Source organism: Aspergillus caelatus, assembly GCF_009193585.1.
Source record: "Aspergillus caelatus strain CBS 763.97 unplaced genomic scaffold BDV27scaffold_36, whole genome shotgun sequence".
Taxonomy (NCBI): Eukaryota; Fungi; Ascomycota; class Eurotiomycetes; order Eurotiales; family Aspergillaceae; genus Aspergillus; species Aspergillus caelatus.
In genome coordinates this window covers 134,377-158,380 of record NW_022475299.1, presented here as the reverse complement: position 1 = coordinate 158,380, position 24,004 = coordinate 134,377, and the positions used below count along the sequence as shown (strand labels likewise).

At 46.9% G+C, this 24,004-nt stretch overlaps 9 protein-coding genes across 9 annotated transcripts; 5 read left to right on the top strand and 4 right to left on the bottom strand.

Moving 5' to 3' along the window:
• Positions 1-324: 324 nt before the first annotated feature.
• Positions 325-1,516, bottom strand: BDV27DRAFT_73421 (DUF5572 domain-containing protein). The gene is made up of 2 exons (XM_032077445.1): positions 1,095-1,516; positions 325-949 (listed from the first exon to the last, which is right to left on the bottom strand). Exons 1-2 carry the CDS (start codon positions 1,364-1,366, stop codon positions 598-600), a joined length of 624 nt encoding a protein of 207 aa, XP_031930523.1. The 5' UTR covers positions 1,367-1,516; the 3' UTR covers positions 325-597.
• Positions 1,517-1,835: 319 nt separating this feature from the next.
• On the bottom strand, positions 1,836-3,506 carry BDV27DRAFT_73417 (TFIIH/NER complex subunit SSL1). The gene is made up of 3 exons (XM_032077444.1): positions 3,222-3,506; positions 2,810-3,145; positions 1,836-2,738 (listed from the first exon to the last, which is right to left on the bottom strand). The coding sequence occupies exons 1-3, from the start codon at positions 3,449-3,451 to the stop codon at positions 1,928-1,930; spliced, it is 1,377 nt and encodes a 458-aa protein (XP_031930522.1). The 5' UTR covers positions 3,452-3,506; the 3' UTR covers positions 1,836-1,927.
• Positions 3,507-3,950: 444 nt separating this feature from the next.
• Positions 3,951-7,876, top strand: BDV27DRAFT_123923 (M1 family metallopeptidase). The gene is made up of 12 exons (XM_032065970.1): positions 3,951-4,128; positions 4,217-4,386; positions 4,467-4,891; positions 4,953-5,174; positions 5,237-5,354; positions 5,411-5,527; positions 5,582-5,607; positions 5,665-5,875; positions 5,930-6,000; positions 6,066-6,508; positions 6,577-6,789; positions 6,850-7,876. The coding sequence occupies exons 1-12, from the start codon at positions 4,094-4,096 to the stop codon at positions 7,442-7,444; spliced, it is 2,646 nt and encodes an 881-aa protein (XP_031930521.1). The 5' UTR covers positions 3,951-4,093; the 3' UTR covers positions 7,445-7,876.
• Positions 7,877-8,028: 152 nt separating this feature from the next.
• On the top strand, positions 8,029-9,817 carry BDV27DRAFT_123922 (Rab family GTPase YPT1). The gene is made up of 5 exons (XM_032065969.1): positions 8,029-8,318; positions 8,543-8,666; positions 8,729-8,776; positions 8,833-9,060; positions 9,166-9,817. Exons 1-5 carry the CDS (start codon positions 8,308-8,310, stop codon positions 9,358-9,360), a joined length of 606 nt encoding a protein of 201 aa, XP_031930520.1. The 5' UTR covers positions 8,029-8,307; the 3' UTR covers positions 9,361-9,817.
• A 784-nt stretch (positions 9,818-10,601) lies between these two features.
• On the top strand, positions 10,602-12,336 carry pmp47 (putative peroxisomal membrane protein Pmp47). The gene is made up of 3 exons (XM_032065968.1): positions 10,602-11,073; positions 11,136-11,866; positions 11,923-12,336. Exons 1-3 carry the CDS (start codon positions 10,952-10,954, stop codon positions 12,036-12,038), a joined length of 969 nt encoding a protein of 322 aa, XP_031930519.1. The 5' UTR covers positions 10,602-10,951; the 3' UTR covers positions 12,039-12,336.
• A 63-nt stretch (positions 12,337-12,399) lies between these two features.
• BDV27DRAFT_123916 (WD repeat protein) lies at positions 12,400-16,743 on the top strand. Its single transcript, XM_032065967.1, has 3 exons — positions 12,400-12,809; positions 12,864-12,924; positions 12,979-16,743. Exon 3 carries the CDS (start codon positions 13,052-13,054, stop codon positions 16,574-16,576), a length of 3,525 nt encoding a protein of 1,174 aa, XP_031930518.1. The 5' UTR covers positions 12,400-12,809; positions 12,864-12,924; positions 12,979-13,051; the 3' UTR covers positions 16,577-16,743.
• Positions 16,744-17,751: 1,008 nt separating this feature from the next.
• On the top strand, positions 17,752-19,106 carry BDV27DRAFT_73292 (WW domain-containing protein). Its single transcript, XM_032077442.1, has 2 exons — positions 17,752-18,036; positions 18,100-19,106. The coding sequence occupies exons 1-2, from the start codon at positions 17,951-17,953 to the stop codon at positions 18,875-18,877; spliced, it is 864 nt and encodes a 287-aa protein (XP_031930517.1). The 5' UTR covers positions 17,752-17,950; the 3' UTR covers positions 18,878-19,106.
• BDV27DRAFT_73289 (uncharacterized protein) lies at positions 19,051-20,260 on the bottom strand. Its single transcript, XM_032077441.1, has 3 exons — positions 19,694-20,260; positions 19,520-19,612; positions 19,051-19,431 (listed from the first exon to the last, which is right to left on the bottom strand). The coding sequence occupies exons 1-3, from the start codon at positions 20,196-20,198 to the stop codon at positions 19,214-19,216; spliced, it is 816 nt and encodes a 271-aa protein (XP_031930516.1). The 5' UTR covers positions 20,199-20,260; the 3' UTR covers positions 19,051-19,213.
• A 71-nt stretch (positions 20,261-20,331) lies between these two features.
• Positions 20,332-23,304, bottom strand: BDV27DRAFT_123912 (putative AMP-binding enzyme). Its single transcript, XM_032065966.1, has 5 exons — positions 22,972-23,304; positions 22,678-22,883; positions 22,366-22,621; positions 20,720-22,310; positions 20,332-20,657 (listed from the first exon to the last, which is right to left on the bottom strand). Exons 2-5 carry the CDS (start codon positions 22,849-22,851, stop codon positions 20,552-20,554), a joined length of 2,127 nt encoding a protein of 708 aa, XP_031930515.1. The 5' UTR covers positions 22,852-22,883; positions 22,972-23,304; the 3' UTR covers positions 20,332-20,551.
• Between the last annotated feature and the right edge of the window lie 700 nt (positions 23,305-24,004).

The window sequence follows — 24,004 nt, the reverse complement described above, 5'->3', positions numbered from 1 at the left end:
GGAAGTAACAAGAGCTGAGTCTGTGACGCTCTATGGACAGGTATGCGACTGATACGATATAGTATTCAACTTAGTATTCTACGGCGCTCTATACTAGGGTTTCGCGGCGCTTTGGTCATATGGCGCATGCAGTATCTACATAGGACTGGCTGATAATGAGCGTGGTCCGTACAACGTTCTACACTTCATGCTCCATGTATTTAAAGTTAAGACCCTTTTCTTTGTTTCAGCTTCCCAAAAGAACAAAGCATTTTCGTGAAATGGCTACAATGTATCAGGAAAAAAAAAAGCTACAGGGTGGGTTGTTATGTGGGAGATTTGGTTTACAAAAGGAAGCAACATTGCATATGGAGACTCACCTTTTGTGTGCCATGTCCCGTCACTCATTAATCTTAGGTGTTATGTTATTCTTTTGAACCCAGAATAGTCTACAATCACTGTCCAAGACCTCGTGACATGACTTCAATAAAAGTTATCTACTTCTGTGGTGGGGGCTAATGATCGCTGAAGTCGCCTGCTTCTCGCTAGAATACTAAGGGCCCTAGCATGAATGGTAGTGGTTCTTATGCCCAGACTTCCATGCTGTTCCCGTCGAGTCTAGGTATGAGAGGTTTCGCTAACTTCGTCCTTTTCCCAAGGCTTCCGCCTCCTCGGCTTGGTGCTTGGTGTGTCATGGCCCGTTAATATGGTGTCTGGTATCTGCTGAATACCAGGGACTGGCTGGCCAGTTGTGATGAGCTCCACGATATGGGCGAAGGAGGAAGGGTATGTAGGTTCCTGAACAGGTGTGGATGTCTGATTGGTATGATCCGTTGATATATATGTGCCAGCCACTGGTGTATTAACCTGCTGCCGAGTGTTGCCAGTGTTCACATTTTCAGACAAAATGTCTGAATGCAACCACGCCTTATAGGTTGCAAAGTTCACAGGGTGTGCGAGCTTCTCTTTTCTATTCACAGATCAATGAAATATGGGTTAGCTTCAGCATTGGCACTTGCAAGGGCTAGGAATACTGAATGTAAGAGAAAGGAGGAGGAGGAGGAGGTGGGGGAGGTGGGGGAGGGGGGGGAAGGGTTTATTCTCTTTTTGTATACCTTGAGAAATAGAAGCATTTGGCTTGTAAGACAAGGTCGTCGATGCGGTCGATCTCTGTTTCAGTTGCAGGGGTATCCGGGTGACCGAGGATAATCGCAAGACCTTTTGCAAACTCGCGATCCGTGCGGAACGGATAGTATCTGAGTTTCTCATATACTTCATTTTCGACCTGAGTAGCTGAAATAGAGTTCCCTTGGTCAGCTGCACTGTGTGTTGTCCCCACGGGCAGCTGAGTTGCGAGGTTATTGTTGACGGCAGGGGGGTTATCCATGACGCATTAAACGTAGAATTCCACTCCGAAGACGAAGAAGATCGGCAAAAAATAATTTTTAGCTGTTCTATTTTCAGTTTCCTTTCTCTTTCAATGTATGATTACTGATTGCTGAGGGGAACTGTGGTGCGTAGGTATTAACTATTCAACAGTGATAAGATTTGGGATTAGCCGAGGCTTAAAGGTATGACATGATGCACCACCAATTTATATTGCTGGTCAGTGATTGAGGAGCACTTTCGGTGGGGAAGCCTCATTCAGAATATTGGTTACCAACCCCAAATAAGCAAAAGTCATGAATTTATAGTTCCATTCTATAATGATATCATATTGTTAGGATACAAATTAATCAAGATCAAGATCTATTGGATTATTATATGGAATATGCCATACATACACCAAGATATATGCGAGTCAACACCTCGTAGGAGGGAGGTAAAAAGTAAGAGAAGAGCAAAAAAAAAAAAAAGAAAAACACACAAAAAGGAAAAACGCCAGGCTATGCAGTGTACCATTCATGGATGTTTAACAAGATCCTCAAAAATGCGATTTGGCTTTACACTACGCCGAGGTATCCATTATCTCCAGGCCCAGGCCCGTCTGATTCCCCAGAAGGTCAGCCTTCTTGAGAACTGTAGTTTTGCTTTGACAGCCAGGGCAATTGTGCACAACTTCGTGGGCAAAGAGATCACAATCGATACAGAAATGATTCTCGCATACTGTACATTCATACCGACTGCTTACGCTCATCCCTTTCGCCTGGTTTTCCGTCATTTGCCATTGATCCTTGGGAGGTACTGGAGGAAAAGCTATACCGCAGGCAAAGCATACCGAACTGTGAGAAGCTCGTTGCCAGGGAACCTCTATCCAGTTCATCAGGGGAAATAAATGATGGTACGAGCGAGCGAGATGGGTGGACAGGATTAGAGTGAGGCCGCAAGAGGGACACTCTGCAGGGAGACCACAAACTTTGCTGCTACAACGTGAGCACAAGTATCCTCCACAGGAAGGTTTCGAATGACACGCGCAAAGAGAGGGGGAAATTTCAACAGTGCGAGATGGAAACCCCATCATTAGGAGCGAGCTTGCAGACTGTTTTTGAGAATATGTGGCTGGAGGTGTCGTTACGTCCATTAACAACTCACGGAAATGTTGCTCGTTGAGTGCTACCCCATATCTAGTGTCATCGCCGCCGTTCGTTTTTGCGCAGAGCTCACGGCAGATAGCTACTTGAGCAGCAAGACCCACGATTCCCACACGCACTTGATCATTGATGAGGTTGGCTATTGTTTGATGAATATCCCCAGGATCAGACGAAAGAAGTGAGCCAAATATGATGAATACCTCTCGAGTGCTATGGCTGGGTGTATGACTGTAAGGATACATGTTAGTTTGGGCCAGGTGATACTCAACATAAATAACGCCTGCGTGGGTAAGACTCACAATAGCGCGCCACGAGCCATTTCCAAGCCGTTCTGCAAACTTGGGAGACCTTTCGGATCTTGGTCTCTCAGGGTTTGTATGGCACTTATATGTTCTGTGGGGTTCCCACTCATATCACTTATTCGGATGGCGAGACCATCCCTTAATCCAAGGACACCAAGTTGAGAGATCGGATTCTGCTCAAAGAACTCCCGCACAAGCTCCTGTGCGTACCGTAGCGTAAGAAGATATCTTGTGGGGCGAAGGTCCTTCTCTGTCATGGATTGCGACAGGTCGATTACCAAGATAAGATGACGGATAATACCACGTTGCAAAGGGGTTGTATCTTTCAGAAGCCTGTGTTGAAGGTGCTTTTAGTTTGATTTTCTCGACCTGCAGTTTCCGGTCGCCTTCCTTCCTTCTTCAAGCTTACCTTTTCCTTTTTCCAGCTTCCAGGAGCCCTTCAACTGTCGAGCTAATTGTCCCATCTGCACCCTCGACCAATGTCTCCCAGGTTCTTGAAACCTCCCATTCAGCTCCTCCACGCTGTTTTCTCCTCTTCGCACGGGATGCAGACCCTTCCTTCCGAGGTCCTCGGAAAACGTTATTGTCATCTTCATCCTCAGAAACTTCCCCGATGTACTCTTCATCGGAATCAGCCATGAGCTTAACGTGTTGAGTGCGGGGGGTTTAGCTACTCGGGGAAAGATGGTGCTATGAGTCGTTTCGGAACAGCCCGCAGTTGGAACTAGTTTGATAAATCCGTATTAAGTTGGAAAAGGGTCCAAGCTCCCCTCCCGGCGGAGCTCCGGTTAATCTTGGCTTCAATTGGATTAAATCGTAGTCTCTTTCTCTCTCTCTCTTTTTTTTTTTTTTTTTTTCCGTCATCCTTTCCATAACCCTCCCTCAAGGCCGCTCTAAGTCTTTGATTCTGAAGCGTTTAAGAATACTCCTCATACTATTATGTGTGATTGGTAGCCTTTGCTAGTAATTTGTCTATTCTGCATATATATGTACCTACTGGCCGAAAGTAGCCGTAAGCAGGGATTAATTTGCCCCTCCAGAAGTTCTAGGTGGTGTTAAAACCAGATGTGGGGGAAAAGGTGCATGGTTGCGTGGACCAAAGACCATGCTCAGTCAATCTGTCATCCACCCCGGCCAATGTCACTCCGCCCCTCCCCCTCTTTCAGTTCCTCCTCGCGTTCCCGCTCTCTTTCTCGTCTGCCTTCCTGCTTGTATCCCCGTCCGACCAAGCTTGATATTCCCTCAACGTTTGTAAGGTGCTGCTCCTCTGAAATCCGCGCAATGGCTGCAAAGGATAGAGAGGTTCTTCCCGATGTGTAAGTCCATTAATGGTTCCTGTGTGTTTTAACCGTAAATGTCGTTATGTGTATAGACTCTCAAGAACCGTGTTTGACAAATTAGCAGGGTCAAACCAGTTCATTATGATGTCACCTTGTTTGACATGCAGTTGGGTGACTCTTGGGGCTACAAAGGCATCGTAAAGATAGATTCGAAAATCACCTGCTCCACCAAGGAAATCATCTTGAATTCCAAGGAGATCGAGGTCCAGAAAGCTGAAATTTTTGGAAAAGATGGTCTGTCAGGGTGCATCGTGTTTCAAAAGGCCTTCCCTAATATCAGGCCAGACTACTGACATAATGCATGACTGGTGTAGGGTCGAAAATAACCCAGGCGTCTGAGATAACCTATGACCAGAAGTCAGAGCGAGTGACTTTCAAATTCCCCCAGGAAATTACACCATCGGAAGTTGTTCTATGCCTGACTTTTACGGGTGTAATGAACAATTCTATGGCTGGTTTTTACCGTTCCAAGTACAAGCCTGTTGCAAAACCTAGTTCTGATACCCCAAGGGAAGGTGATTTCCACTATATGCTGAGCACTCAATTCGAATCCTGTGATGCGCGCAGAGCTTTTCCGTGTTTTGACGAACCGAATCTGAAAGCTACCTTTGATTTCGAGATCGAAGTACCAAAAGGCCAAACAGCTCTAAGCAACATGCCCATCAAATCTGTGAGAGAAGGCAGTAGCCCTGGCCTAAAAGTAGTTTCCTTTGAGAGAACCCCCGTGATGAGTACTTACGTGAGTCTGTATCTATATGCCATGATACCGCATGTGACTAACTATTCGAGCACTACCGCAGCTTCTAGCATGGGCTGTTGGTGACTTTGAGTATGTCGAGGCAATGACCCAGCGCAGATACAACGGGAAAAGTATACCTGTGCGCGTCTACACGACAAAGGGCCTCAAGGAACAAGCCCGATTCGCTTTAGAATGTGCTCATCGTACTGTCGACTATTTCTCAGAAGTATTCGAAATTGAGTACCCTTTACCCAAAGCGGACCTCCTTGCTGTCCATGAATTCGTGAGTCTCAGCAACCGCACCTATTCGGATACATGTATAGAAATTTACTTTTGTTCCCCCAGGCCATGGGAGCCATGGAGAACTGGGGCCTTGTAACATACCGAACGACTGCCGTTCTCTTTGATGAGGGCAAGTCAGATACTCGCTACAAGAACCGCATTGCGTATGTTGTTGCTCACGGTGAGTCATGTCCAAAGGTAACTTTTATCTTCAAGTTGTCTAACAAAGGGTACCAGAATTGGCCCACCAATGGTTCGGCAATCTTGTAACTATGGATTGGTGGAACGAACTGTGGTTGAACGAAGGTTTCGCGACCTGGGTTGGATGGCTGGCTGTTGACCACTTTTATCCCGGTATGTTTCTCTCATTAGACAACAAGGACAGCTTGTTCTAATACATGTGGGTAGAATGGAATATATGGTCTCAGTTTGTCGTACGCAATGCCCGAGGTAAATATAACTTATCTTAGTAGGAACTGACCATTCCACAGGCTGAAGGTGTACAACAAGCATTCCAGCTCGACTCATTACGCGCATCCCACCCAATAGAAGTACCTGTAAAGAATGCTCTTGAGGTCGACCAGATTTTCGATCACATTAGCTATCTCAAAGGAAGCTCCGTAATTCGGATGCTGAGCGATCATCTTGGTCGAGATACTTTCCTCCGGGGAGTAGCTAGCTACCTCAAGACCCACGCTTACGGTGAGTACTTATGTTGGAGCAGATGGGCGCTTGCTAATTTAATACGACCTCTAGGTAATGCCACTACCAATGATCTTTGGTCTGCGCTCAGTAAAGCATCAGGTCAAGACGTTAACAACTTCATGGTAAGCCTTGAAACAAGCCAGAGCCATCATGTTGTATCTTAATTTTCTCTAATAAAATGACGAAGGACCCATGGATTCGTAAGATCGGTTTCCCAGTTATAACAGTGACAGAAGAGCCTAGCCAGATTAGCATTCGCCAGAACCGATTCCTCTCTACAGGTGATGCAAAGCCGGAAGAAGATGAAACAACTTGGTGGATTCCGCTTGGAATCAAATCGGGCTCAAAGATGGAGGAAGTGAATTCTGGTGCCCTTGTTACCAAGACTGATACTGTTCAAGGTGTCGACCAGGATTCGTTTTACAAGATCAACAAGGATCTTTCTGGATTCTACCGGACAAATTATCCGAGTGACCGGTTGGCAAAGCTTGGCAAATCTCTAGAGCTACTGAGCACCGAAGACAAGATTGGGTTGATTGGTGATGCTGCTGCTCTTGCTGTGTCTGGTGAAGGCACCACTGCTGCTCTGCTTGCCCTTCTTGAAGGCTTCAATGAGGAGCAGAACTATTTGTTAGTATCCAGTACCTTCCCATAATGCTTGTCCAGATCTATAGCAATGGTTCTAATTAATTTTGTAGGGTGTGGTCACAAATTTCTTCCTCGCTTGCAAACCTTCGCTCGGTATTCTCTCAGAATGAGTCTGTAGTCGCCGGACTGAATGAATTTGCTCTTAAGTTGGCATCACCTGCTGCCCACAGATTTGGTTGGGAGTTCAAACCGGGCGAGGAATATCTTACTGTCCAGCTACGAAAACTTCTTATCGGAATGGCAGGTCTTGCAGGTGATGAGAAGTAAGCCTTGCCCCATCCCTAAGTACACTTCCTTTTAGCTTTATTAACACTGTAACAAAGGGTTATTGCAGAAGCCAAAAGACGCTTCGAGCTCTGGTCTACCGGGCAAGAAAAGGATGCGATTCACACTAACCTGCGTTCGGTCATTTTCGGTATCAACGTCTCGGAGGGCGGTTTCGATGAATTTGACTCTGTCAAAGAAGAGTATCTCAAGACGGACTCTGTTGATGGCAAAGAGATCTGCCTAGCAGCCCTTGGGCGGACCAAAGATGCAGGACTGGTCCAGGATTACCTAGACTTTGTATTCTCGGACAAAGTGGCAATCCAAGACGTACACAATGGCGCTGTCTCCTTGGCTGCGAACTCAAAGGTCCGGCATCTACTTTGGCAGTATATGAAGGACAACTGGGGTACCGTTGAGGCTCGCCTGTCGGCAAATAACGTCGTCTTTGAGCGCTTTGTGCGAATGGGCCTTTCTAAGTTCGCAGACCAAGGCATTGGGGAGGACATTGCTTCGTTCTTCCAGAACAAAGATACAAGTGCCTATGATCGTGCACTCGTTATTGTTTCGGATAGCATTCGGACCAATGCACGGTATAAGGAGAGAGATGAGATATCAGTTCTGGAATGGCTCCAGGCTCATGGCTATGCCTGACTGCCGAGGAGTGAAGCGGTCTGTTACTAGCTTGCCATGTGAAGATGAACCAGGGTATCATCATCATGGAGTATATTATACTGGGCCTACTCTTCTGACCCTAGCTAGTATACTTGAAACTATATGTTGTCTTTTATTTTCTTTTTCTTTCTACCCCACCTAATGAACTGGCCGTTCATGCGACTTGCCAGCTAGAAAATCTAAGAACACGTTACATCAGTGCGCTAGTACAGAAAGGGAATGCGGAATCACCCTGACTGCCAGCCGAAGATGCCCAGGATTAAGTTCCCCATGTAGTTACTATATCTTATCTGTATGAACTTGCAAGAGAGGATAATAATGAAATTAGTGAAAAATTAGTGGTAATAGTTTGTTTTCAATAGCGATACCACACAATAGCTGGAGTTGTGAAAGCAGAAGTAGGTGTCTAGGAGACGAAGGTATTCAATAAAGTGGAAGAACCAGCATGCCAAAATATCATGGTATTAATAGGAACAGCAAGAATCCAGACAAATGATCTAGGGGAAAGTTTATCATTTGATTGGAGCAACTAGACCAAATCGGGTCTTGTGTCTGGGGCGCGGCGAAACGTGAAACGGTCACAAACCAAGGGAACCTGCACGCTGGGCTCGTCTGCTCACCTGCACTACTCAGCAACTCGCAACCGCCATTTCAAAAGACGACGGCCGACTTCATCGAACTTAACACTTCCAGGCAACGCTTCTTTCCTCCCCTCGCTGTCTGCTGCTACCGCCGCTCGATCTTTCGCCTGATAGACGACTTCCGTTTCTTTCTTCTTTTCTTCCGTCTCCCCTATTTGAAGAGCCTTGCATTTGTCAACAGCTACCCCTACACCGTCCATCATGAACCCTGAGTGGTAAGTCTTCTATCCGCCCACATTTTGATACACCTTCTTGAGGCCTTTGGTATTTCACACTGTCTGCATTATAATGGTCTCTCTCCCTGCGTCTCTCTCCACCCTTATTTTATCAACTTTACTGATTTGTTGTGCAATAACCAGAGTACCTACGTTCTTCTTTGGTGGAAACCAAGAGACGGCCTTCCTTTAATTCCCTTTTATCCTAACCATCTACTTAGATACGACTATCTTTTCAAGCTCCTTCTTATCGGAGATTCCGGTGTCGGAAAATCTTGCTTGCTACTCCGGTTTGCAGATGACACCTACACAGAGAGCTATATCTCCACTATCGGTGTTGATTTCGTACGTATATCGTTGTTTGGGCAACCACATCCCTTGTAGTGGTACTGACCTCTAGGTAACAGAAAATTCGAACAATCGAACTTGATGGCAAGACAGTGAAGCTTCAGATTGTAGGGAGAGGTGTCACCACATACGAATGATTTTGCGTAGCTAACAGGACCTTCAGTGGGACACTGCGGGCCAGGAGCGGTTCCGCACCATTACGTCGTCTTATTATCGAGGTGCTCATGGTATCTGTGTCGTGTATGATGTTACTGACATGGATTCTTTCAACAATGTGAAGCAGTGGCTCCAGGAGATCGATCGCTATGCCACCGAGGGTGTCAACAAGCTGCTCGTGGGTAACAAGAGTGACATGGAAGATAAGAAAGTCGTGGAGTACACGGTGGCAAAGGTATGCACCTATCTTCACCTTTCCCCCTATCCTCTGGAACGGACAACTTTTGCGTTTCCGCAGTCGCCATGGAGGCTAATTTGTTATATTGTTTGAAATCAAAAGGAGTTCGCCGATAGCCTTGGAATACCATTCCTGGAGACCTCTGCTAAGAACGCCTCGAACGTCGAGCAAGCCTTCTTGACAATGGCAAGGCAGATCAAGGAGCGTATGGGTACCGCCACTGTCAACAACAAGCCGACTGTGCAGGTTGGCCAGGGCCAAGGTGTCCAGTCTGGGTCTGCAGGTGGTTGCTGCTAATCGAACCAATGAGTCGTGTTGCACAGTACTACGTTAGCCACCTCGGTATGAAGCAGGGAGGTGGTTTGCCAACTGCGCCTTGGCACTGAACAATTCTATTTGAAATGTGGAACGGCGCAGACGGCCCTGCGGAAATTTTTGCTATTTTCAAGCTCGGACTGATTATTGGGAAGCATTTCAGATCCTTCACACAATGCTTTAGACGGCCTGCGATTGTCTTTATATGTGCTCATATTGCTGGTACCCTTGTTGCCCTCTCACCCCCCCTGTTACACGCTACTTGTTTTGTGATTTCCTTTACAGCATTTCCCTAGTTTCTTCCATATCTTATTAGTAGGTTGGATTCCTTGCGATTTTGTCAGGAACAAATTAATGGAAAAGACCCTGAATGTTCGGAGAACATACTTATTCGGTAATGGCACACAGTAGCTAGCACAAATCCCAGCCATTTTCTGGAAGCAGCTTATTTTTTTCAAGCCTTCATCTAATAAGTTTCATTTGATGGAGACATAGCCAGCTGATACGATGATTAAGAAGCATCGTCTATATGCAAGAGTCGTTTTTGCCTTCTCTATCAACTCATATATGTCGGTCAATATGTTGCCAGTATCACTCTAAATAGAAATATTAAAATTTAGTTATAGATTTAAAATATCATCGGCATCCTGAAGGCTTCTTTTTCTTCTTTTTCTTTTTTGGGCGGTTGGTGAGGGGGATTTGTCGCTTCGACCTTCTTATGTTCACCTGTCTTTCATTGTGAATGATGATGACGCTGTCAGCTAGTACTAATACCACAGGGAAGATGATCATATGATAGTCATTGGGAAGGGCATGTCACATGCATGTAAAGGAAGATCGTTCTTTAGCTGTAAGACACTCGGCGAGCATTGGCAGCTAGTGTATGTACAGAGACAAATTAACCATATTCGTTTGTAGGATTAAATGCAAAGACCGGACCTCGGTCTTGGTTTAGCTCGCGCTTTTACGGAGTATAGTGCAAGCATTTAAGAGAGGTGTGGGGGGGACCGGGCGTGCTTTGGGCAGTCTTATGAATGGAAACGCACAGCAAAAGGCACCGGAAGTCTGAGCACCGCAATGTACTATCTCTAATACTTAGTTAATATAGGGTAAGGTTAACTATTTCGTTAGATGTAGGGAACATCTGATGTTCGATAATTTTAATATATACTTCACTAATTCCGGCTGATGGGAGGGGAAAGGGAAGTGCATCTGAGACTAAATAAGCCGAGGCACATAATTCGGCAAACGTCATGCAAACCATTATCTCCATTCAAGAAGCCGATTCATTCTCGCGCCCCAACGACTAATCTCCCCCAATTCTGTCTACATATTCAATCCTTATCACATCTTCAGTCAATATATCGCTCCTTTAATATCCTAATTCTGCTAGTAAGACGAGCTGGCGGTCACATTCACTCCTTCTATATTTCAAAGTAGGGTTGTTTGGTATTTAACCACACCCCCTACTGAATTGGATCAACACGTATACTTCCAATTCCACCTTCCAACTTTTTGGATACCTCACTCTTGACACACTACCCTGCTAGCACGCGCAAGTTCTTCCTGTACCATGTCTCAATCAAAGATTGAGGACCATAAGAAGGCGGTTGCAGTGGCTGCAACGCAGCAAAGTGATAATATAGCGCATGCATTAGCTGGTGCTGGTGGTGGAATCCTCTCTATGGTCTTGACGTGCGTACTTCAATCCTGCTTTAGGTTTGAGAGTAAAGCGGCTAACATCCACTCATCTATAGCTACCCCTTGATCACACTTTCAACAAGGGCGCAAGTTGAATCTAAACGTGCTCATTCAACGACCGCCGATGCCATCCGCCGTATCGTTCAACGGGAAGGAGTTAGTGGACTTTATTCAGGTCTTGAGTCAGCGCTTTTTGGCATCAGCGTAACCAACTTCGTCTATTATTACTGGTATGAATGGACCCGCTCGGCCTTTGAGAAGGCTGCTACAAAGGCTGGTCGAGCCTCAACGAAGCTTACGACCGCCGAATCTATGATTGCTGGGGCCATCGCCGGAAGTGCAACTGTGTTGATCACTAACCCCATCTGGGTTGTGAATACTCGGATGACAGCGCGAAAATCCGAGTCAGACGAACCGGTATTGCCGGGCGCTGCCAAAAAGACAAAGGCTTCGACGATCAGCACTCTCCTGGACCTGCTCCGGCAGGAGGGACCTAAGGCCCTTTTTGCCGGCGTCCTGCCGGCTCTCGTCTTGGTGATTAACCCCATCCTACAGTACACCATCTTTGAGCAGTTGAAGAACGTAGTGGAACGTCGTAGGCGTATGACGCCGAAAGATGCGTTTTACCTTGGCGCTCTGGGCAAGATCTTGGCCACGTCCATCACATACCCTTATATAACTGTCAAAAGTCGGATGCACGTTGCTAGCAAGGACGGCCCGAAGGAAACTTTGAACGGCAGCTTGAAGAGAATCATCAAGGAGGAGGGGTACGTGGGACTGTATAAAGGCAAGTTGCGGCCTAATTGAGAAAATGCTATAGGGCTCAAGCTAATATTCATACAGGTATTGGCCCAAAGGTGACACAGAGTGCTATTACTGCAGCATTCTTGTTCGCATTCAAGGATGTTTTGTATGATACAATGGTAGCTATTCGAAAGAGGAACCGGGTGTCCAAGTAGAGTATATGTTAGCTAGCTGCGAGCAAGCTATCAAGAGGGTGTCTTGGAGCCGGAGAAGAATGTTCCCAGACTCTTCAGTGTTTGCTCTTTCACTTTAGAGTATGGTATGTTATTATTATCAGGTACTCGGATAGGCTACGGCCCACTAGTACTGACTCATCGAATGTATCGATTTGATAGAGTGCAACAGGGAGTTATGTTCGACTCATTTTGTGTATGTGAAAGATCGGTTTTCTTTTATAAATACAAAAAAGTGGAACTAGTAGTTAGGTACTTAGTAAGAAATGTATAACCTGGGCTGGGACTACCACCGCCTTCTGCTTTCGGGTAAAGAGCATTTCATGAACCTGCGCGTTCACGCGTTGTTGCCAAGCCTTGGGACCATGACTGACTGATGGAGGATATCTTCAAAATTTACCCAGCCTTGAGGGAAGTATTCCAGCCTTGCTTTCTTTGGAATAAGCCGCTCTGTTACGTCTTGATGTCCGTTACATGTGTCGACTTCTTAAGTTTCAGAATCCTAATCTACTAGTAATCATTGGCCACGCGCAACTTCTCATCTTCATTCTCCATCTTCTTGTCACTACATATCCTTAACTTTACCTTTGTTTTGTTCAGCTCACTGAAGGTTTGAATTGCATGACCGCCTTAGGTAATGACATGGACATTTATCTGTCATTATTTTAGATGTGCAAGATCAAATGTTCATCTAACATTACATTCTATACACGGTCTGGACTACTCTAGAGGTTCGCTGCTTGCCTTCTTTGGGTGCGATTATTATTCAGTCGGTTTTCACTGTGGCTTTCGCTGATGAAGCTCCAGGCTATCTACGGAGATTTTAATCCATACGGCGCTTCTACATACACTTCCTGTTGAAGTATACGTAAGTGCTTCATCGATAATACTGTGGTCTAGATACGCTAATGTTGAGATATAGGTAGGTAGTTCCTACGCATCTTAAATACCTATTCTTGGCGATTTAGCGCCTTCGACTCAAGAACACCACCCAGATGACGTCTCAGGCACCCGAACATGTGAGAAGTCGAGATTTCAGGTCTCAGGCCAGTCTTCGTCCAACTTCTGTTCAGATCGGATCTGACGACCCATCAATAATAGAGGAAGCTCAAAATTTACTTTCACAGTTTATGAGGCACTCGTCTCATGAAACCCAAGGTTCCCAGAGTGGAAACAGGGCCACTTCGCAGAAGGTTTCCAACTCAAGAATTGAACACAGTTCTGGGTCGGTTGATGACCCTCAAGTAGTATACGTTATCTCAGATGACTCTGCACTTGAGTCCGCGCCAGAAAATTATACAGTCCCGTCAGCACGACGACGGCACTCGGTGCGTCACCCTCGCCTGAGAAGCTCACGGACAACCCCTGGGTTAGGGAGCTTTTCCAAAAGTCCAGGGAACGATAGCGAAACAGACTCCGTGTTACCTCCAGCAAGAGAGAAATACACAAATAATTCCAATCTTGACCGGCAGACAACGTACTCACCAAACTTTTTAAGCGCCAGGAAATCCCCTGTCAAAAACAATGATAAGGCACCAAGAACTAGGCGTTCCGCACGATCAAGAACCGGCCCTATAAACTACTACAAGAAACTCAATCTGTCTAGTTTTGAGTCTGAAGAGGAACATTCCGGTAATGAAGATGATGATTCATTGGCCAATTCAGACCAGCCACAACAACGTCACGACTGTTCCCGTTCGTGTGATCTCTCAACGCCTCCTTGCTACCGAGATAGCCAGCTCATCGATCACATGCAATACTCTGTTATATACCACTCATCTAGGGTACAAATACTCAAGTCACCCTTCAAAACACTAGACGACTTCAAGGGTGTCGCACATGCACGTTATCGCCCAGAACGTAATCCAGCCGACTATGCTAAGGGACTAAGGGAAGAGGACTTGGCGTCAGACAGCATCCTTCATTTTGATTTTGATCTAAAGGAAATGACCGCAGTGCTAAATTTGCTGTCATTTAGTGAATGCCAATGGCGTTCTGCTCCAGACATTGCTCTTACCGATCAACTTATACAAGTCGCATCCACCTACAATATACACCCTAAATTCTTCAAGAAGATTTCGTCTATTTTGAAATTGTCTAGGTTACTCTCAACTGAAGACGTGAGCGACGGCAATGCTTTGCTCTTAGAAATGTTGGCATCAACTCCATGCACAAAGGAGCTACGACGTGCTAGGAGAATCGCAATGCGACTCCTGGGGTCACAAGAGAAACAAAGGACTGAAGGCTCTTCCACCCCAGGCAATCAACGCGGCCATAAAGTCGAGGAACTACGTAGACTGTCGGGCTATTTATCATTTGCATCTGCATTAGGTCGGCGCCAGTGCGCAGATATAGAAGCATTCATTGTCGACGCCAAGAAAGGCCACCTCCCAACTGTCCCATCTGTCATCAAGGCTGTTAAATTGGAGGATGGCAGCTTAGCAACACGCAAAAATTCTCAAGCATCTGGCAATCTAAACAAGCTCTTGCAGGACCGTGAGCTAGGTTGCGCTGTGAGCCGGCAGATCAGTTCTCGTGTTTTGAGCAACCTCGGGCTTTCGAGGACTTGGAAAGGTGCCTCGAATGATGTTATAGTTCTAGCATGGTCTCCTGATGGAACTAAGTTTGCAGCAGGTGCTACAGCTCAATGCGACGAACATAACATGGAATACAACCGAGGGAACAATCTGATTCTCGGAGATTTGATCACTGATAGTCTGGAGGAATTGCCAGACCATTGGAGCCCTCGTCCGCCGGGGTTTTCAAGGGGAACTATGAATGATCATCGTTTGTTTATGAGTGTAACAGCGTGCGAATGGTTCGATGATACCCTCTATACTGCTAGTTATGACAAGACCGTCAAACTTTGGAGATTCCCTAATCACAGAGCATCGTGCTACAAGACACTTGACCACGACTCTAAAGTCCAAGTTATGGCTCGGTCTAACCTTGCAAAGAATGTGCTAGCGACAGGCACCCAGTCTGTCGGTTTCTGGCAACTAGATGAATCAACGTACAATGTCCTGGACTTGCCTCGGCAGCGTTCTAAAAGAGAAATTGACCTCATACCAACGTCTCTTGCTTGGGGTACCATCCCAATTACGAGAGAGATACTAATTGCTGGAATGTCTGAAAAGGGCGATGGTGTGACCCATAATGGTCTTCTTGCAGCTTGGCATATAGCCGAAGCATCATCCACTCCAATACAGTTAAGCCCAAATTCACAAAATATCTTTGATGTGAAGTGGCACCCTTGTCTTCCGTTATTTGCTACGGCAAGCTCCGCAAAAGGAGGTGGTACGACTCTCTTGAGTTCTAAAAGCACTAGGTCTGTGGTCCGTCTATACTCGCCACTCATCTCCAAAATGCGTACCATGGAACTTGAGTGCCCTGCTTTGGACATAAATGATGTGACTTTCTGCCCAGGCAATTCGAACTATGTGACTGCCAGCTGTACTGATGGGATCACCTATGTGTGGGACACGCGTAACCCGGACACTATACTGCACAAGCTTCATCATGGCGAGCCGCTCAATCAGATAGATGAAACCCTTCCTAGAGAACAAGCAGATGTTGGGGTAAGATTGGCATTGTGGGGGAACTCGGTAACCCAATTCTATACTGGGGCATCAGATGGTATCTTGAAAACCTGGAATGTATTGAGGTCTCCTGATGATGCTCTTGTTCAGGATGTTGCTTCTTTTGGAGAGGAGATCATGTCCGGGGCTTTCTCGCCGGATAGATCTAATCTGTTGATCGGCGATGCTGCCGGGGGTCTTCATCTATTATCCCCCAACACCTTTGCCGATGAGACCCTGCCTTTTAAATTCAAACGCGCTTCTGAAGACCCATTCTTTGAGAATGATCCCGACTCTGGGTCAGGCATCATGGCTGCTCGTAAGGCCATCTTAGATGGTCATCTTTCGCGCCATCCAATTTATGGTGTAGGCCAAGGCCCTCGTTACAATGGGCCTTACGCGGCATGGGCCCGTCCAGATAATACCCCTAGGCATCAACTCGGACAGACAAAGTTGAAGGAGGAATGGCAGTTAAGGCAGCTTGACGGTGTTCCTCCTGCTCTTCGACCTGGTTTAAATGATCAACTGCGGAGAGAAGTTGAATGCCAGAGACAGCTTGCTCAGATTCGCAACGGACAGCACGTGAATAAAAGGAAGAGACTGGAACCTGGCCATTATACGAAAAGTAGGGGCGCTCTTGACGACTTGTGCAGTGATGATGGTTTCTGGGCAGCGCCGGTCAAGCCCAAGCGACTAGCTGCAGAACCAAAACATGCCATCATTGAAAATGCAAACATCGAGATCATAGATCTTACGGGTGATAGTGATACGGAGTATGCGAAGCCGCCAAAGGATAGCTTGGCCTTTCCCACTACTCAAGGTGCAGAGAGCTACTCTGGAGTTGGGCACCCACTTGAGGGATTTGAAGGAATATTGGAGGATGATCACTGGTGGCCGTCTAGTGACCAAATAGACCCAAACTTCCATGATGCTGATGTGTAGTTTTGTAAGAGTTGGGTGATAGAGTTTGCTACTGGTCTTGCAATAAGGCACAGTTGGGATGTGTAGATATCAATAACTTGTATATAGAATTTGCAGCCAATGTGGTAAATTTCTCAAACGAGGATTAATTGAGCACTATCACATAATTCTGCACTCGCACATCTCGCGGTGAAAACCAGGGCTATGCTGTTATGAGATGATAAAATACCGTAGTTAGATTAGATTCAGGTGAGTTGGACTGAATGCCGTCATCCAGTGACCAAAACATGACGCCATTCGAAAGCAGCTCAGTCAAGAATGTAAGACACCTAATCTAGGGGTTAGGTGACAGCAAGGATTGCCTAAAGACTAGCATTACTCGCGAGAATGTCTCACAAGCCCTAGAACCTGTCAAGTAGCGCACACTCAAGGGCTTCAACCTACTACTCAGGTGTCTTACATAAACCTATGTGTTTTTTATCTATATTAGCGAATGTTTTCTATCCAGTGCTTTTAAGGGCTTTGATTTTATTACACTATCTAAATTACTAAGTTTATCTACATCGATTGTCCTATAGGACCTAGACTATCTAGATTTCCTAAACTAATTATCTACTTAGATTGCTTACCTAGATTACCTATCTAAATCAAGTTTCTAACTTAAATAGGCTGTGTAGGCAGTGCAATGTGTTTATAAGCTCTAGAAATCTACTTAAGGTATTGCAGCGCAAGAAAGCGGTAAGTAACATCACATAACAAAGCTAATTCTCGCCCAATTTAACTCATAACCGCGGACCAATCAGAACCAAGATCCATTTGCGCAGCCTCCTATATTGCTTGCTAGTACGCTTCGCTCCGCTGCGCAATAATTATTAGTGTATAATTTTAATGATGACCTTGCATGAACATTGTTTAATGGATATCTTGGATGTGATTTATTATAATATCTTGATTAATAATAATACCTCAAGATGGCTCCTTTTCCTGATGCTAATGATCTCCATACGGAGTTGACTATTTCTATAAGCAACCTACTTACCCACACATCTATATATAAAGCAGCCCCGCTACAATGCGAGGGATTAGGCGCGAGTGGCAACACCACGAGCAGAACCAAGTACTCAAGACACAAAGCTTGTGCCGGATTAATTCAAAGAGCAATTAGTTTATGAACGCGGCCACCAATATAATCACGTGGCCGAGCACCGCCACTGGGGCATTACGTACAGTATAAGTTATCTACATAATGAGTGAATCAAAGTAAAAAGGCATCTACACGACAACCTCGATCTGAAGTTGAGAGCTGCTCGCTAGATATCAAGCAGCCCACCTCCCAGAGAATTGAGGCAAACGCAAGCAGATTTCCCTACTGGTCCCCCAAACTATTATATATTAATGTCGTTCGCCCCGCCTCCAGGACCCCCGCCTCCGGCTGTCCCGGAGGGGTGGAAGGCTCAGTTCGATGATCGGTATAAGCAATGGTAAGTGCTTCCGTCGCCCGGCCCTGCGGTTAAATTACCTGTTGACACTAACCCCATTAAAAGGTTCTTTGTAAATCTATTAACTGGCAAGTCCCAATGGGAATCCCCTCAAGGACCAGCACAAGAGGAGCTGCATGCACCGCCCAGCGAAGCACCTCCCTCATATGAAGAGTCCGGGCCTGCAAATCCGTCCATAGTGCATGGTGCAAATGAGAAGAAAAGCTTGGGCTCGAATAATCCTTATAACCAGGTAGGCGCCAGAAGCAGTTCTTTGGACAGCGATGCCCGGCTAGCTGCCCAGTTACAGGCGGAGGAAGATGCCCGCGCTCGTGGCCGTAGAAGCCCGAGACAGCAAGCACAGCCTGGGGCCGCTGCAGATTACTATACAGAAGCCTCGCGACCGCAGTCAGTTGGATACCAGTCATCTTCAACCCCCCCGCAACATACAGCCGGTCCAGAGCAGAAGAGGAGCAAAGGTTTTCTGAGCAAGTTGATGGGGAAAGCATCAAGTGGCAGTGGTGGCAATTATGGAAGGCCATCTTCGCAGCCGTCACAGTCGTACGGGTACCCCCCAGGCGGATACGGTGGCTATCCTCAACAACCCACAGGGTATGGTTATCCTTCCTATCCTGCCCATCCTGGTTATTATCCCGCAGCGGCACAACCAGCGCGACGGCATGGTGGCGGTATGGGAACTGCGGGCGCTGCAGCTTTAGGTGTAGGTGGTGGTTTGATCGGGGGTGCTTTGTTGGCAGAAGCTTTGGATGATCATCATGACTATGATGATTACGGCTCAGGCGGTTATGATGACTTTGACGGTGGCGACTTTGGCGATTTTTAAATGTTACCATGTTTCTGCATGATAGCCCCTGTTGGACTATCTGTCAGCGGGTTCTTTGTTTCTACCTCTTTCCCCGCCCCCCGCTCGGGCATCCTGTATTATTCCTCCCTCTGTTGACGAGGCCATGCAGCGGGATGTACTATTATGGTGAACGACTAGCTGATTGGTCGCGATGATGGCTGCATGCGTCGTTTATTATGCCTTCTGGGACTTATGGCAGGGATTCACAATTGCTTCTAGACTTGTTTATTATGTTTTGATTGGCTCCAAGTAGGATATGATTAATGCCAGAGATTGATCCGGATTTCTATTTATTGCTCAAACGAGAACTTTCGCTTATCCTCGTCTTCGTACGTTTCCACCTTCTCTACCAGTCGCTACCCCCTGGAGGGCAGCAGGCTCTGGGCCAGCTGGCCTTGGATGGGCGCCAGCCATCCATCCTGCGAAATCAAAGTTGCCCGGCGCACTGCCACCGGTCATAGCACTCCGAGTTGCACCGGAGATAGGAGACGCCCGAGAGTGCTTTTCGAACTCGGCACGCATTTCGGGATCCACTAGAGAGACATGAGCAAGGGCAAGCATGCGCTATAAACACATCTATGATTGTGTCACACAGGGGAGTAGTTATGATATGAAACTTACTATTCTCCATCAACTTCGGCATTCCGAAAGTAAAGCCTAAAGCTACTAGGGCGAGCAAAATCATAGGGTTCTTGAACAAAGCAAGAGGGGAGACTAAAAAGACAGATCCATAAGCGTCTTGAAAATGACAAGCGTACTTCATACAACAAGCATCTCCTTCCCAAAAATACTCACATTTAGGTCTCTCCTCGTAGAAGCCTCTCCTAGCTAGAACCTTAGCTTCTACTGCCACTTCGGACAACTTGGCGGCATCCACAGAAGCAGCATCGAGGACATATCTCTCCGCGCCACGGTTCTCCCATGGGTTCCCACGAAACGTCTCCCAAACGCCCAGCACCGTGCCGTCTGCAGCGACATCAACCCGGTAGGGCGTGAACACGTATTCTGCGGATCGGACATCAAGTAGGTAAGACTCGGGCTTCCCCGTGGAGTCCAGGTCCTGGAAGATGAAGGTTGCGGAGCGCGTCAGCGGGGCGGTCAATGAATGAGGAGAGACATGGCCATTCTTGGATCGCGTTGACGGTGGGATGGACGATAGAGTTGCGTGCGTATCGGAGGGGAGAGCATTGGGGTTGGGAAGAAGATTTGAAGGAGGAATAACGATCGTCAAGGCGGACGTCGCCACGACGGCGGAGAGGAGGAAAAGAAGGGCAGAGGTAGAGGAGTGGAAGTGAAGCATGGTTCTCAGAAAAATGATTGCGACTGTTGATTTAAAAATTTGACTGCTCGGTGCAATTCGTCCGTATGCATCTAGGAAGATGGCAAAGACGAGTGTTGCCAAGCTCCCGACTAAACTAGTCCGCCATGGTCCGAGATCACATGGTTTCTTACTCTTCTACCCACGGAGAGACATTTTTTGGCAATCCCAAGTCTAGTCATCACTATGTCACAAGTTGTATATTTCACAGGAAGAACAGTTCAATCGGGTTGTATGTACAACGCTCAGAGTTAGTTGCCCGTGTCAACTGCTCCAATACATATAATGCTGATGATATAATATCTAGAGAAACAAAATACAATGAAAGTACAGGTCTATAACTTGGCTTTGGGAGCTGACTCTTCCGCCGTAGCTTGGGCATAGAGCTCATCCAAAAGCTGACGATACTGCTTCACCACGGGGGGGCGCTTCAGCTTTAGTCTACACCCGGAACAATTAGTACAGTGCAGCATAAATGTTTTATGATGGTCAAGAGCACTCACGTTGGTGTCAGCAGGTTGTTCTCAACCGTGAACGGATCAAGCATCAGAGAGCAGTTTTTGACCCTCTCGTAGCCTGCCAGCTTGTGCTTCTTCGCAACTCTCTCGAGGTCCTTCAGCACTGCCTTCCGAATTTTATCGTCATTCAATACAGACCTAATGCCTTCAACATCGGTCTCACTGATGGACCGGCCAAGCACTTTGCTAGCGAATGCAGCGAATGCATCAGGCTGGACCCCGAAAATACCAACGAGGAATGTCTGAACGCTATCACCATGGATATAGCCCTGTGCAAAGTACCCCAGCTCGGAAAGATAAACGCCCTCTAACCGTTCTGGTGAGATGTACTCTCCCTGGGCCAGCTTCAGGACGTTTTTCCGACGGTCAATGATAATGATGCGGCCCATTTCATCTATCGTACAGACATCGCCTGTCCGGAACCAACCATCTTCAGTGATGGCCTTGCTAGTCTCTTCGGGATTCTTGAAGTACTCCTTGAAAACGTTTGTGCCGCGCAGAAGCAATTCACCACGGGGGTAGGGTTTGTCCTCGACAGAGTAATCCATGTCAGGAAGAGACGCCAGGCATGCTTCCGTGCAGGGTGCCAGGCGTCCACAGTTGCCAGCGGTCAAATCTTTGGAAGACTGGGCGCACGCCATGGCGTACGTTTCAGTCAAACCGTAGCCCTGAACGAGATCAGCACCGGTAGCAACTCTGAGAAAGTTATGGAGAGAAGGATCAAGGGGCGCAGAGCCGGAGACCATCATTCTCGTACGTTCCAAGCCTAGGGCAGCGGCGACCTTCTTAGACCATATCCGGTCATATAAAGCATGCTTAACAGTAGCTTTAGAGGGATCGGGGTTCTTCAGATTGGCTGTCTTGGTCGAAACAACATGTCTCGACAACGCGCCCTTGAATCCCGGTTGGTCCACAGTTGAGGCACGAATAGCGTTCCCAAACCGACTGTAAAGACGGGGAACCGACATAAACCCGGTGGGCTTCAACAGCTTAAGGTCATCGACTAACTCGATGATATTTCCATGGAAGTAGCCAATCCGGGCACCCGCCCAGAAAGCTGCATGTTCTGACAAACGTGCATAGATGTGAGCTAGCGGAAGATATGATGCTAATGTATCACCAGCAGCCTGCTGGGTAGTAACAAGGGCCCCCGCAGTGGCTGCAACGGCGTTCTCATGCGTCAGCACAACACCCTTCGGAGGGCCCGTAGTACCGGAGGTATAGTTAATGGTGACGATATCAGAAGGCCGGGGAGCGTTGTAAGGGCGATTCGAAGCGGCACCCAGTTCCTCAACCTGATCTATCGTATAAATCGAGACGTCCTGTCCGGCAGCCACAGACTCCAAAAGGGCTCGCTTTGAGTGTCCAACTTGTTCGCCACCGTCAAGAGGATCCAAGCTGATGATAATTTTCAGATTGGGTAGGAGGGGCTTCAGCTTGAGCAAAGTTGGGATATGCGGCAATGAGGTAACGACGCAGTGCAGCTCTGCGTGGTTTATGATATATTCGGTTGCGTCTGAGGCAAGAACATCATAAATTGATACGGAATACAGACCTTGAGACATACATGCCAGATCTGTCACGCCAAGTTAGCGCCACCTAAGAGTAGGGAGTAGAAAGCAATCGCATGCCTGTGATCTGCCACTCGGGGCGATTTTGACACCACAGGCCGATACCGTATTGGCCAGAACGATGGCAATTGTGTTTGTGGTGCAATTCTACTAATCCGGCACCGAAGTCAGCCCGCCGCTTTTGAACTGCCTGGTAATCTAGCCACTGGTAAGGGCCGAAGGTCTTGGTTGACGGATTGTACGGGCGCCATCCCAGGCAATGATTTTTCGGTACTCGGTTTGCAGTCGATTCGAAGAGGTCGTGCGCAGTGAGAACCTAACAGAAATATATGTCAATACTAAGCAGCACAAAGTGCTGAAACCTACACTTACCTGTGGATCCAATGTCCTCACAAGTTCCTTTTGCGCAGAATAGGCACGGTAGATCCTACTCCGTCCTGGCTCCTCAGTTCCAGGAAGAGCCACCGAATACGGTGAGCCCTTCGGAGGCTCTTGCCTCAACTCGTCCGCACGAGCGAGGTGGACGGGCTGTTGGCTAAAGAACATTGCAACAGTTGCGACCTATATTGACAAGTAACCTGGAAAAGTCAGCTGTGTATACAATCTACTACATGAATTTAAAGTTATGTATGTTATCTCAACGTCGAGGGTGAAATCTAATCATACCAATATTCAAGCCCAGGAAGCGCTGGCAGATACTGATTAGCTGCGAGAAAGGAGTTTCTGGTTTCCGTAAGTGGAATTTGCAAGCCAGTGCCCTTTCGAACCAAGGTGAATGTCAGCGAGAAAGCCCAAATAAAACAGTTAAGAGAAGGTACAACCCGGCTAAGAGGCGTTTAAAGAAAGAGATAAAGAGTAGTAGAAGGGAGGAAAGGAAGTGTGTTAAGGAGAAGTATGAACCTGGCAGGCAGTCGGAGAGGGGGGGAAGTCCCCAAGCAATGAGCGCTGAGTGGCTGAGCCATACCCACGATGTGTCTTTGCCTCCACGCGACGTGAAACGAACCTCGGCATTTACCCAGTCCCCATTGAGTCCGGGGAGGGAAGGATTAGTAGGTACTGTGTAATAAGGCCGATAAGGTGGGCGGTGTGGGTGTTCCTCAACCCATTTGGGAATCCAGAGCGATTAATCATCGGCGCTGCGGGCTACTATACTATTCTGTGTTTGACCGTTCTGCTGAAAGTGCCGAGGCCATTGGATCCGGAGAAGACTGACCAGAGCGGTATAGTCTATACTTCCTAATTGGAGTCCACCTTATTATTTCTCGGGCTTCTCCGTTGTATCGGGAGTATCTACGGAGTACTGTGGTATACATTCAAAAAAACCTTTTCTTTCTATCTTAATAATCCCTTTTTCTCTGTCTCTCTCTTAATGGAGTGTCTTCCGGGGCCCCATGATACAGGCGATGAATAACCCTCTCCGAAAGCGGATCGACCCCATAAATTACTTACATTAACATATGCATTGTCAGATTGACAGATTGTGGTTTTGGACTAGGTATCGACGTAGGCACGGAGTATAAGTATGTAGTACCTACATACATACAAATTAAGTTGCATAAAGATCATCCACCCCGTAATCGTGATGCCTTACCTTCTCTCTCACATGCTTGTGATTTAACCGAGTAATACCACTTCGTGTCCCTACCGAAGTTGATGGGTTTCTTATTATTAGTTTTAATTTTCATTTTTCTTTAATTTA